Below are 13,986 nucleotides of genomic sequence, written 5' to 3'. Positions count from 1 at the left end.
AAGCAGAACACTAGCTAAAAGCTACGACAAGGAGAACACTAGCTAAAAGCTACAAGAAGCAGAACACTAGCTAAATGCTACAAGAAGCTGAGCACTAGTTAAAAGCTACGACAAGCAGAACACTAGCTAAAAACTACAAGAAGCTGAACACTAAGTAAAAGTTAAAATAAGCAGAACACTAGCTAAAAGCTACAAGAAGCAGAACACTAGCTAAATGCTACAAGAAGCAGAACACTAGCTAAATGCTACAAGAAGCTGAGCACTAAGTAAAAGTTAAAATAAGCAGAACACTAGCTAAACAAAAAGTAGAAAAACAGCTAAAGTGATAAGTAGCAAATGTAGGAAAAGGCTAAATTAAAGCTAAAAGTTGCAAAATATTAGATGGATGGTAAAAGCAGCAAAACGTTAATTAAACTAAAAGCTACATGTAGCCAATGGGTAAGCTAAAAGTAGCAGAAAAGTGGTTTCAAGCTAAATGTAGCAAAATGTTAGCCAGAAGAGACAAAGACAGGAGGACTCCCTGAGGACAGGATCAGGGTCTTACCTGGATCAGGGTCTGCCTCTCGGCCTTTGGCAGGTTCTTCGCCTGGCGGTCGGCCTCTTCCCACTCCTTTCGTACCTGGATTATGAGCCGCAGAGAGGAAGACGTCAGAGATTTACTGCAGGATCTCAGTCAGAAACCTCATTAAGTGCGACATGAGTCCTAATTGAACACATTTTCTGAAAATGTTTCTGCCTCTGTTAGCAAAATATGTCAAACTATCTCTTTAACTCATGTCAGTTTTACGGTTATTAACCTAAAATGTGGTGAGGTAGTAGCTGAGACTGATCAAATCACATATTCTGAGTGATAACTAAATCTTGTTTAAAAGGTCAAGATTAACTATTTGGAGAGTGTTTGTCTGTTAGCAAAATATCTAATGAACCACATGACGGATTTTAATGAATGTTTCAGGAAAAAATCATTAGATGTTCATCTACAATTTATTAAATCTTAGAGCCAACCCAATTAAAGATGGCCGCCAAAGCCAAATGACCTTAGAAATCACAAAAATGGCTCTAATTCAGTCAATTTTACAGATATTGAGCTAAGATTTGACGTGGTAGTAGCTGAGAGTCATGCCCAACAAAACAACTTTTTGTCTAAAACTAACAGCTGTATACACTCCTTAAAGGAAACTTTTCCTTTTGTTCTCACATAAACATATATTTCTGCTGCTCTGAAGTTTCACCAAACTCTTCCCAGAATGCATCGGGCCTACGGGGATACCCACCCGCTCCATGCGGTTCCGGTGTCGGATCTCCAGCTGCTCCTTGGCTCTCTGGAAGCGGCTGTGCTCCTTGTCGTCGGCGGGAGTCTCGAAGTAGATGTCCACGTCGTCGGTGGGCTGAGGAGTCGGAGGCACAGCTGAAGAAACAAACAAACAAACAAACAAACAAAACAGAGGAAGATGAATGAAACGACAAAGACGAGCGAGGAAACAACGAGCCGAAGGAGGAAACCGATAGGAGCCGAACCACAGACGGATAAATCTGACAGCTTTCTGTTTGAGCTCCCCTTCGTCGTCGCATCCAGCTCGCGTCTCGGCCACTAACTTCTGACAGTTCGGCTCGTTTCGGGGCTCCGTCACCGAGGACCCGCCAAACGCATCGCCCCAAACGGAAACGCCGCAGCAGGAGGCGAAGTCAGCGCCCCACGCCCGTCAACAAGTGCCTGCTCAACAATGCTCTCTTTTTTTTTTAAATAACGAGATAAGTCTGAGAGTTTCAGGCCGTGAACCGTGTTCGGCCACGACGAGCTGATGGCACACAGAAAACTGGATGTTCATGTTAGCATGCATGGAAAAAAGGTTTAGCTCGTTTTACATAAACTTTGTATCTCAACTAGAATCTCAACACTCAGACTAACGTTTTATGAGGCGTCATTTCAAATATATCTAAAAAAATAAAATCCAAAATGTGCTTGGTAATAAATTTTGGTGCTTTGTTTGAAGAGTTGCACAAAAAATAGTTAAAATAAAAAAGTCAAAATCATCTAACAGGATCTTTAGAATTGAGATCAAAACGCTGATTCAGCGTCGGTTCGGCTGTTTCCTGCTTTTCATTTTTCTCTAAGTTTTGCATTTTGACTTCTTCCGCACACTTTATATTTTAGCTGTTCATGGATCAAAACTTTCGGCTCATTTAGAAAATAACTCCTTTGACTTTTATCTTTTGTAACTTTTATACTTAAAAAAAATTAACTTTATTTACAGACATTTTCCCCCAAAGAAAAACATTTAAATCTTTTTTAAAAAGTTGTTCTAGCTGAAATCCACTTTAGCTTCTAGCTGTACTTTTATCTTATGAACCTTTTCATTAGCTTTTTGCTAACTTTACCTTTTAGCTAATGTTCTGCTACTTTTAGCTTCTAGATAGTTACCTTCTGTTTTGACACGTTCACCTTTCAGCTACTCTTTTGATAATTTAGCTTTTAACAAGCATTTTGGTTCATTTAGTTATTAGCCTTTTACAACCTTTAGCTTTCAGCTAATGTTTAGCTAGGGGTTTGCTTCTTTTAGCTTTTAGCAAGCCTTTTACTTACCGGTAATTTTTTACAAATGCTTTTAACTAATGTTTTGAGTGCTTCAGCTGTCATTTTTCCGCTGTTAACTTTTAAGTATTTTGATATTTTTACTCTTACCTACACTTTTGCTACTTTTAGCTAGCCTTTTGTCATTTTTAGCTTGTAGCTAGCACTTTGCTATGATGAGCTTTCACCTACTGTTTCACTACTTTTACCTTTTAGATAGCATTTAGCTACATTTAGTTTTAGCATTTTGCTTTTTCCAGTTTTAGCTTCTCCATCGAAGTTCAGCGCTCGCTGAACCGTTTGATTTGAATATTTTTACACAAAATGTAAAATGAAGAACTGAATGCTGCTGTGATGCTTGTGATGAAATGATGGCAGCTGAAGTTTTTGTTCCCATGAGGTCCTGCCGGGTTTTCGGCCGACAGACAGAGGACAGGGTTCAGTCGCCCGGGTCTCGGGTCGCCTCAGACTTACTCAGGCGTTTGCACACGGCCATGCAGTACTCCTCCGAGTCGAAATTGTTGCGGTTGCCGGCGCAGCCCCCGTACGTGAAGCGCACGCACTTCCTCTGGTCCATGTCGAAGTGCCAGCGGGGCATGGAGGCCCGGCAGGGGCCCGTCTCTGCCTCCAGGGTGCACACCGCTGCCAGGGGGAGGGGGGGGGACAGCTCGTTAGATCAGCCGGGCCTCAGCAGGACCAGAACTTAAACCCAGTCTCAGTTATCCAAAAACCACAGTACTGTGTGATGAAACAAAATGCTGCAGCTGTCTGATGACTAAACAATGACGATGATGATGATGAAGGACCGCATGAGCTCAAATTAAAGGAACATTTCAAACCTTTTACTTCCTCTAAAATCTTGTCCTCGTCGACCTTCTCTGACACTTTACTGCTCGGTCTCTTCTCGTCCTCGTCCTCCCGATCTGCCTCCTCGTCCTCGTACACATAGTGGTACTCCTCCTCATCCTCCTCCTCTTCCTCCTCTTCACCTTCGTCCACCGGCTCCTCCGTCTGAGTGGGCTGCTCATCGGGTGGTGTCTCACTGAGAAGGAGTCACAAAAACTTTATTTAACGCGGCTTGTTTACAAAAACACAAGCTTCAGTCAGAGACCAAAACTAAACAAAATGCGGCAGCAGCTGTTTGGCGCCGTGACTTCCTGTTTTTATTATAATTTAATGTTCAGGCTTGCCAGTACACAGCGCGGACGATCATGTAACTTCTCCTCTGTGTTTATATATTTGTCAAAATATCTCATAAACCAAACGTTAGGTTTTAATGAAACACTCGGATACAAATCACCCGATGAACAACTACAACTGAATAATTATTGGGGTCAACCCAATTCAAGATGGCCGCCACAGCTATGCGACAACACAAACACGTCCACAACTCTGTCATTTTTACAGATACTGAGCTAAAGTTTGGTTTGGTAGTAGCCGAGAGTCTTTCCTAACTTATATTTAGAGCATTAACAAATCGCACCAGATCTTTTAGTGAATATGGACGCAGAAGTCAGGCGGGCGATATGCATTCCTTTAGGAGACGCTACTTTTTCATGTTTATCAGAAACTAAAAACTGATTTAATTCCCCGTAGCTAAATTTGAGAAGAACATAAAAATGATGTGAACAACTCAGATTATTTGGAGTGTTTGTCTACCATACTTTCCGCCGTACATGTTGCACCGCCCGATAAGTCACATCAGTCCAAATATGTCTAATAAAGTGGACAAATCCATAAATATGTCGCTTCGCCGTATAAGTTGCAGGGCATGCAAATTATGCAAAAAAAAACAAAAAAACAAAATGCAACTTGTAGGCTGAAAAATATGGTAATTGTAATTACTATCTTTAATTAAAGTATAATTCTGGAAGAAATGCTTATCGCCCATCAAAGTTTTAAATAAAAGTCGCACAGTAGAATTTTTGATGGGGATGACTCTCAGATACCACCACACCAACTTTTAGCTCAATACCTGCAAAACTGTCTGAGTTGTAGCCATTTTTGTGTTTGGTAAGGTTGACTAGCCGTTGCCACCATCTTGAATTGGGACGACTCTGAAGGCTCGTTCATGAAACACCTAAAACCAGGTTTTAGACGCCTTCCGTTCGCCTCGGTGTGATTTCTGAACAAACCGAAGCGGCAAGGGAAAGAAGTCAGCCCACCCTGACGCGTCATTATGCTGCCAAGTGAGGTAGTAACAGAGCGGAAACAGTCGACATGTGAAAAGGGAAGCCACAGCCAGTGCTAAATAATCTGATGAAGTGATGATTTACGGATTGTGTGACCAACTGAACATGGGATTAAACAACAAACGGAGGGAAGAGCAACTTTGTGTTTTGTTTAAAAACGTAATTAACCATCAAGAAAATTGCTAAACAGAGTTAATTCATCACATCTTAATGATAGGTCACACATGAGCTGAGCTCCACATCGAGCCGGCTGAGTTCTGCTCCGCCTCTTTTGGTTCCGCTGTACTTGCTTCATTTCTGAAAACTCACGTCTGTGTAGGACATGGATCCATTGGTGGTTTATTAACGGAGAGAGGCAGCATAAAGACGGACTGGATCGGTTTCATGAAAATGTTTCATGTTACCATCAGTCGACTGGATCAAGATATTTTGCTGACAGACATTCAAACACACTGACAATAACATGATCGCCTGCCTTTACAGCACTTTTAGTAATAATTTCTAAAATACGCGGATGATTGGGATGAATCTGAACGCAACTGCAGCGTCTCACCTGTCCTCCACAGCCTCGTCTTCCCCCAGGTCCACCTCCTCGTCCTCCATCTGCTCCTCTTCGTCGTCCTCCTGGGAGGTCAGGGAGGGCGGGGTGGGTGAGGGGGACTCCTTGGAGCGGGAGGCGGGGCAGCAGACGTACTCGGTGCCGTGGAACTTGTCGATGCCGCAGGGCAGCAGCATGCCGTAGCTGTGCAGCACCATGGTGCTCCGGGAACAGGCCTGGGGGAGGAGAGGGGGGTGTAGGGGGGAGACAGGCGACAGGTCTGATCAACACCGTGTGGGACTTAAGAATAAATGCAGCGCTCAGTTTGACATCTGTCAAGGGGAGCTGTGTACAGCTACACACATCTCCCTCTGTAAAGAGCAGACTTCTTCCACCATTACAAGAATCTTTAGGTTAGTTTAAAAATGATATTTAGAGTCGAGTTTAAAATTAAATAAAATGTTTGTATTCCACCTTTTTGAAGCTAAACAAAGAGCCGGTCAGTTAAATCCATCCAGTCTCATTTTTAAAACTTGCTGTAAGCTCTAAATCTGATCCGTCTCGGTCTTCATGTTAGTGGTCGGTCTTTGTTGCTTCCCTCACCGAAGGTCACAAACTCTTGAAAAGAGCGAGATCGTGGAGACAGACGGTGGAAATACGTTCTCTGGACTCGCCCTTAAAGACAGGGTGAGAAGTTCAGATATCCGAGAGTAGAGCCGCTGATCCTCCACATCCAGAGGAGCCAGTTGAGGTGGTTCAGCCATCTGGTAAGGATGCTGCGTGGGCACCTCCCTGCTCGAGCTGCTGCCACCAAGAACTGACTCTAGACCAGGACTAGTCCAGTAAATGTCTCGGGGGTCACAGTTACTGAAAGCCAAGAGCGCAGGGGCTGGACATCCAGCAGTTATTGTTTGTTTTATGGTTTAAAATCCAACAATTGTCAGTCGGGTCATCTGGACAGTTTCAGCACCAAAAAAAAAAAAAAAAAAACTGTCCAGTATTGTATACTTGGATTATTGAGCATGGACTTTGTTGGTTTTGAACCAGTTTGACATGACTGTTGAGGAAGAGGGCCGGCACTGGAGGAGGGGGCGTGCCAAAGAAACCATCTTAGCACCAACATAACTGGTTTGTTCCACTTTGGAGTAAGCTGTTTGGGGGGAGAATCAGTTTTGTGTTGTGTGTTTCCTTGACTGATGAAGCCTTCTGGATGGAAGATGAAACATTTCAGCACCAAAAAAAAAAAGAAACTATCCAGATGACCTGACTGAAAATTGTTGGATTGTATACCTGGATTATTGAGCATGGACTTTGTTGGTTTAAAATCTAGTTTTATTTAAAAATGAACCCACTGGTGGGCTGAACTGGGCTCACCTGAGGGCCTGATTTGGCCCCCGGGCCACCAGTTGAATAGCCCTGCTCTAGAAGAAGCAGCGGACGGAAGGAATCTGTAAAAGTACCTGAACACTACTTGTGTTATTTCTGTTTTTGTTTAACCTTCACAACACCACTGGGTTTGAAAATGTCGGATAAAAAAAACTTTTAGCTCCTTTTATCAAACAAAGCTGTTACTGAATAATCTAAACGTTATTTAAGGGCTGAAGTTATTTAAGCTTCATAACAAACTGTTCATATCCAAAGTCCACGTTAATTTGACCAGTACGTAGACAGAGCCATCAATATCCAGCCTACGAGTCATTCGTCACATTTCCATAAAGCCCCTGAAGTGACCCGACGTGGTTTCAGTCTCCAGCGGAGCAGCCGAGGATTAACCGAAGAGATGTTGACAGAAAAAACAAACTGTTGTCATGTTTGAAACAACGTGTTGTTGTCTCTTCTGGGATGTGGAGGCGTAGAAGAAAAGTTTGGAGGTGATGAGAGCAGCCGTCTGATGAGAGCTTCTGCTCTTACCGTCACGGTCAGAGCGGTCTCTGAGGCCCGATCGGGACCCGCCGGAGGGGAGAGGGATTAACTGTGTTACAGCCGCAACACTGATCTGATTAGTAGCCGAAACGTTGGCGCTCCCAGTCTGCCTGAGATCAGAGGGCCTCTGAGACTCAAACAGTGAGGTGGAACCGTATTTAAGAAGGAATACTGAGAACTAAAGGACAGAAATTAGATAAAAAAATAATTTTTTAGTGCTTGAGAGACGGTTTCTGACTCCCTGAACTCAAAATCTGAGAAAAACCTCAACTGTATCGTTGCGTTTGTTATTTTTTATATCTCAGTCAGTGAATCCCACCTTCTCATCTCGTTCTCCACTGAAGCCTAAAAACTAATCCACTTTAATAACATTTATTTTTTTTCAAAAGGTTTTTAATATCGTGCAGATAAACTTATCTCGGTCTAGATTAAACAAAGCTCTGAAATAATCCAGTTCTATAAAGTATATTATTATTATTACTCTACAAAAGGCCGATCTGCACAAGTCAGTTCAGTTTATTTATAAAGCTCCGTCACAACAGAAGTCCTCTCAGGGCACTGAACAGAAACATTCCAATATAAAAACAATAAGTTAACACAGACAGGAGGTGTCATAAACATCAGATGGTGCTGCATTCACTGCCTTCGAAAAAAGACGACAACTCGTTTCACCTCCTGAAAATAAACGGTGCAGAAAATGCCTCTGAACGTGTTTCATGACGAGGTTTCTGCGCTGGAATCCAGTCAAAGCTAAAGTTTTTACCACCGACTTCAGGAGATAAAACCTGCATCAACAAACTGGCTCTATTTTTGTCTTCCTGTGCTACTTTTAGCTTCTAGCTAGCCTTTTTGTACTTTTCGCTTCTGGAAAGATTTTTATTACATTAAGTTTTAGCTAGCCTTTTGGTACTTTTAGCTAGCCTTTGTTGCCTTTAGCTCGCAGCTATCTTACTGATCCATTTAGCTTTGAGATGGGCTTTTGCCTTTTTTAATTTGTAGCTACTCTTTTACTGCAGTTAGTTTGGTGATAGCGTTTTGTTTAGCTTTTAGCTAGGTTGGCTTCCTTTTACGTTTAGATAACTTTTTTCTAACTTTTAGTTTGAAGCTAGCCTTTTGCCACTTTTAGCTCCTACACAGCTTTTGATCATTTTAGTTTGTAGCTAAAAATAGCCACATTTACTATTTAGCTAGCCTTTTCGTACATTTAGCTTTTAGATATCCTTTTGTAAATTTAATGTTTTAGCTATTTTTACTGAATTTGACTTTTAGTTAGTGTTACTTTTAGTTAATAGCTAGCTTCTAGCTTTAGCTGACCTTTTACTACTTTTAGCTGCTAGCTAGCCATTTGACACTTTTGTTTCTAGCTAGACTTTTGAGACTTTAGCTTTTAGCTAGCTCTGATACTTTTTGTTTCTAGCTAGCTTTTCTAATACATTTAGCTTGAAGATAGTATTTTGCTATTTTTACCTTTCAAGTCACCCAACTTTTAGCTTTTCATAAATGTGTTGCTAATTTTAGTTGATAGCTAGCCTTTGATACAACTAGCTAGCCTTTTTCTACTTTGGATTTTAGCTAGCCTTTGGCTAATTTAAGCAGCCCTTTGCCAATTTTAACTTCTAGTTAGCCTTTTTCTACTTTTAGCTTTTAAGCTATCATACTGCTACTTTTCACATTTAGTTAAGGTGTTGCTACTTTAAGCTCTCAGCTAGTTTTCAGCTTCTTTAAGCGTTACCAGCTCAGTTTCAGCTTTTATTCAACATGTCAGCAGTCCTTCGGCTCTCAGTGATTCAGAGAGATGCTCGTTCTTTGGTTTGTGAAAGTTAAGCTCCTGACTTCCTCCTCTAATCTCCTCAGCAGATCTCTGACAAACATCCTCCTTCTCCTTCACAGCCGAAGTAATTCCTTCAGTACCTCTTTGGCCACATGGTGCCACTGCTGATGGCTGACGCACATGTCCATCTGCTCTTTGTGGAAGAACTTGCACTTCTCTGGAACCAGGAGGACGTCGCTCACAAACTCTCCCACTGCAGGAAGAAGAAAAAAAAAAATCACATGAAGCAAAACGTCTGACGGTTCGAGCCCCGATCTGTCCCCAACCCCGAAAATAAAAATCACTCGTTTACGACACCCCCGGGGACGGAGGCAATAAATCATCCGAAGGGACTAAAAAGGGAACGGCAGATGAGACGAGCAGAAAAAGACTCAATAATTCATAACTGCCGGGCCCTTTACATTTCGCCGAGAGCGAGGTCTAACACTCGCACCTGCGACATCGACCAGAACTAAAGGAGATAATCCGTCCGGTTCAGCTGCACCTGCAACCAAAGCAGCAGCTGAGAAAACCCCGTCTCACTCGGCGAGTCTTTCTGAGGACGGCAGAACTCTTCCTGCGCCTCAATGGCGTCGGTTTGTCCTAATGATTTCAGTTCATTCATGCTTTATTCAGAGAGCAGATCTGCAGGAAGTGAAGGGCTTGAAAGACTTCTCGAGTAGTTCCCGGCTAAGATCCGTTCAAATTTAAATCTGAAGTCACGACGCAGCCGGGGCGAGCTGCTCTGACGGAAGGAATGCATATCGCCCGCCGCCTTCCATGCCAGTTTTAGAGGATTTTTAACACTCGGCACAGTCTCAGGCGATATCTCAAAATGCTGCACTCAAAGTATGTGTTGGGGATGACTTTCGGCTACTACCACCACATTTTAGCCCAATGTCTGTAAAACTGACGGTCATGCCTGTTATTGTATTAGCTGTGGCGGCCATCTTAATTTGCACTGACTCCATAGACGCACATGAAATCATTATTTCCTGAATGTTTCATTCAAGTTCGTCCAGTGGTTCATGAGATATTTTGCTAACAGACAAACAGGGCAAACTCCAACATTTAATGCTAAAGTTTTCAGCAAAGCTCTTGTACAACGAGTAGCACTCGTGCATGACTCTCAGCTACTACCACAGCTGATGTTGGGTCACGAACTCTAAATCCGACTGAATTTCAGCCATTCTTGTGTTTTCTAAGCTCAGCTGGCTGTGGCGGCCATCTTTAATTGGGTTGGTTTCCTGGAGGTCAACAGTTGTGCATGTACACCCAGTGATTATTTCTGAGAGTTTCTTTAAAATCCATCCAGTGGTATTTCAATAAAACACACAAAAACCTTTTTATCCGCCTTGGCCTTTTGTGGTCTTTTACTGGATGGGACGTTCAGAGCGGCTAAGGAGCGAGTTTGCCTGAAAACACAAATGAGGGTTTCATGACGGAGGTTGGGAGCAGCGATCTGACGGATCACGGTGCTGAAGGAACCGGGAGGCGAGGCGGGAGGGTGGAGGGAGACATGGCAGTGTTTTGGAAAATGAGAGGGTAGGACAGGAAGAGGAGAGAGCTGGAAATAGCAGAGGGCTCAACAGCTGCTTCTCATCTCCGCCTGGGAGGTAAAGGAACAGTAGCAGACAACCAAACCCCCCAATAGACCCCTTCAGAACTGATACCAGTGTGTGTATTTCAGAACCATTAACTTTAATGGTCAACCAACAGTTTTATTGCTGCACAGATTAGACGAAGCTTTAAATAGAGGTTAAATCAATAAAATGTGGTATTTTTTTACTTTAAAAGCAGCCAAACGACACGTTAAAAACTTGAATGGATTTCCAACAAGGTGACAAGCTGACTCTGCCGGGTCTCCGGTCCTGTTTGTGATGTTCGTGTCTGATTTGGGAACCTCGGGTTCTCGTATCTTGCTTTATGTGGACATGGTTCTGTTGGTGCTGTCGAGCCATGACCTTGCACTGGGGCGGTTCACAGCTGGGGAGTCAGCTTCTCTAAATCCGAGGTCACGGTTCTCAACCAGAAATGGGTGGAATACCCCCTCAGCATCAGAGGAGTGTTTGTCTCAGGAAGGAGTTTAGGTATCAGAGTGTTTTGTTCACAAATGATGGTAGGACGGTGTGGGAGATGGATAGACTGTTCACGGCCTCATCCTCAGTAATGAGGGTGTTGCTTTGGTTGATCGTGGTGAAGTAAGAGTTGAGTCAACAGACAAAGGTCTCAATTTACTGGTCCGTCTACCTTCCAACCTACGATCACAAGATTTGGATCATGACCTAAAGATTGAGATATCTCACAAACAGCTTCCTTCTGCGATCAGCTTTAGAGATAGGATGAGGAGCTCCATCATCTGGGGGGAGCTCAGAGTACAGCTACTGCTCCTCTGCATCAAAAGGAGTCAATTGAGTAGAGGTGGTTCCATCAGCAGGTTGGGATGCCTCCTGGATGCCTTCCTTTGCAGGTTTTCCCACTGGGACGAGGCCCCAGTACAGACCCAGAACTCGCTGGAAGGATTATATATCCTCTCTGGCCTGGTAAGATCTTGGGACTCCCCAGGAGGAGCTGGAGAGTTTCACTGGGGAGAGGGAGGTCTGAGTTTCCTCCCTGGGCCTGATACCTCTGTGACCCGACTACAGATAAGCGGTAGAAGACTGAGATGGATACTAACATGGTTCAAACAATATTTAAAAAGTTAATAGTTTCCCCCAAAACACAAATGTCAAAGTTCTTAGCAAGTTTTGGACAATTTTTGACATCAGACATTACTGTGATTTTATTTACGTGTGCGCACAGTGAACAAACATACAAAACTTGTTTTTCCCACTTTTAGCAGTTATCCACTGAGACATCATCCATTTCCTTCCACTTATTCGATGTAGAATCAAGGAGGAAAAGCCTGAGCCCCTCTTCCCCAGTGATACACTTCAGCTCCTCTTGGGGACTCGGGTGTCCGCAGGCCAGAGAGGATCTATAATCCTATAAACAGGTTCAGGGTCTTCATCAGAGTCTCCTCCCAGTGGGTCATACCTGGAAAACCTCCGGATGGAGGCGCTCAAGAAGCATCGTAATAAGATGACAGAACTGTCTCGGCTGATTCTTTTTGTGGAGGAGAAGAACCGGCTCTACTCCAAGCATGACTTCTAAGGATGAGCCCGGTCAGCCTACGGAAGAAACTCGTTTCAGCCGCTGGGATCTTGGTCTTTCTGTCACGTTTCCTCGAGACCATATGCAACGGTTGAAACATAGACAGACAGGTAGACCAAGAGCTTAGCTCAGCTCTTTCTTCATGAAAATTCATTTAAATTCAATTCAGTTTATTTATATAGCGCCAAGTCCCAACAGAAGTCGTCTCAGAGTATAAATACATTCACATACAATATAAAAGCCAGTAAATAAAAGTTATCTAAGGAAGCCAGCAGATTGCGTTGAATCTTCACTTCATCACAGTCTCCCATCCTGAGTAAGAACAAAGGCAACAGTGGAAAGGAAAAACTCCCTTTTAACAGAAAGAACCCTCCAGCAGAACCAGGCTCAGGACAAGCAGCTATCTGCTTCGACCAGCTGGGGCTTGAGAGGACAGGAAGCAGAGACAAACAAACCCAGAATGGCAGGTCCAGGTGACCAGACCAGAGCAACGCCCTCAATACTGTGGACAAGGTCCTGATCCATTAGTCCACCTCTCACTCTACCCTGCCATCAATTGTAAACAAGAATCCAAAAAACTCAATTCAACCTTTAGATAAATGGTTTTTGCCAAAACTTTGGATCACCAACCCGTTATGCTAATTTTTAATAATTCTTTAAATTATTGTCCTTGTCCAGGAATGCTAGCCCAAATTTATTAACCAAATTCTAACTTCAATGAGTAGATTACAGTAACAGATTACTTTAAATCATCACCTGTTAAGGCAGGTACAAAAACCAGCAGGCAGCTCTTAATTCCCAAATATTTTGGAAACAAAGTAATCAAAATTGCAAACGTACAGCATGGCAAAGAACTGAAGTAAACAGCAGCTGTTTGTGCATTCTCAATAACGGAAAATCAAAAATCCTGATGGCTAAGATATAAAGAAAGAAAGAAAAAAGATGATCTCTCCCTCAAACGCTCCAAGTCCAATATGTTTTTTACTCAGCACAGACACTCACCATTTCTTTTCTGCCAACCCCGTCTGTTAACACCCTAAGATTTCTTTGAGGATTTTGAGCTGAAACCATCTTCAGTCGCACTGCAGTGAGATGATGGATGGATGGTGGCGGCTTAGAGACCGGCTGAACCTAATTTACTGCAGATGATTTCACACAGTGTGGACGAGGGCACGAATTTCATCAGTCCGTCTGTGACATGCATCTCCTACAAATGTCGAAACTGGAAGAAAGCGTCTTTATATTTAAGAAAGTAGGAACAACATACATGATTTTGCACATTTTGTCACATACTGTACTCGACATATTTGTAGTTCGAACTTGGCGCGATGAAAGTGAAAATAAATAAATAAATAAAATAAAGTTACGACAAAAGAGACAAACTCCTCAAAAAGGGAAACTTCCTGGTCTTTGTTTATATAAACTCTGACTCTTCGTCATCGCTCTCTAAAAGAAACTTAAATAATCTAAAGAAACATCAGATTCTTCTCTATTGTCAGTGTTGTTAGCCGTTGTATCAGCTAACCTCGCTAACAGTATCAACTAAACTTGATAACAACATCAGCTAACATCACCAATAGTAGCAGGTAATTTTGCTAATAGTAACAAATAATCTAACTTAGCTAAAAGTGTCACCTAACTTTGCCAACAGTATCAACTAAGCCTACTAACAGTATCATCAAACTTAGCTAACAGAGTAGCACCTAAACTTGCTAACAGTATCAGAAAACTTGCTAACAGTATCAGCTCGACTTGCTAACAGAACCAACAGATTTAGCTAACAGTATCATCTAACCTT

General features: G+C 42.7%; 1 protein-coding gene across 3 annotated transcripts in view; it reads right to left on the bottom strand.

Moving 5' to 3' along the window:
• Nucleotides 1-13,986, bottom strand: part of aplp2 (amyloid beta (A4) precursor-like protein 2) — an 88,132-nt gene that overhangs the window by 16,449 nt on the left and 57,697 nt on the right. For all 3 annotated transcript variants that reach the window (XM_037677642.1, XM_037677645.1, XM_037677644.1), the window contains exons 4-9: nt 9,137-9,249; nt 5,318-5,538; nt 3,412-3,614; nt 3,047-3,214; nt 1,275-1,408; nt 545-619 (exon numbers count right to left, since the gene is read on the bottom strand). In XM_037677642.1, the coding sequence (XP_037533570.1) occupies nt 545-619; nt 1,275-1,408; nt 3,047-3,214; nt 3,412-3,614; nt 5,318-5,538; nt 9,137-9,249 (914 nt within the window). The remainder of the gene's footprint in view (nt 1-544; nt 620-1,274; nt 1,409-3,046; nt 3,215-3,411; nt 3,615-5,317; nt 5,539-9,136; nt 9,250-13,986) is intronic.

Source organism: Nematolebias whitei, chromosome 6 (assembly GCF_014905685.2).
Source record: "Nematolebias whitei isolate Nwh7 chromosome 6, NemWhi1, whole genome shotgun sequence".
In the NCBI taxonomy this organism is placed as follows: domain Eukaryota; kingdom Metazoa; phylum Chordata; class Actinopteri; order Cyprinodontiformes; family Rivulidae; genus Nematolebias; species Nematolebias whitei.
The sequence above is the reverse complement of the archived record's forward strand: the minus strand, read 5'-3'. Positions and strand labels throughout refer to the sequence as shown.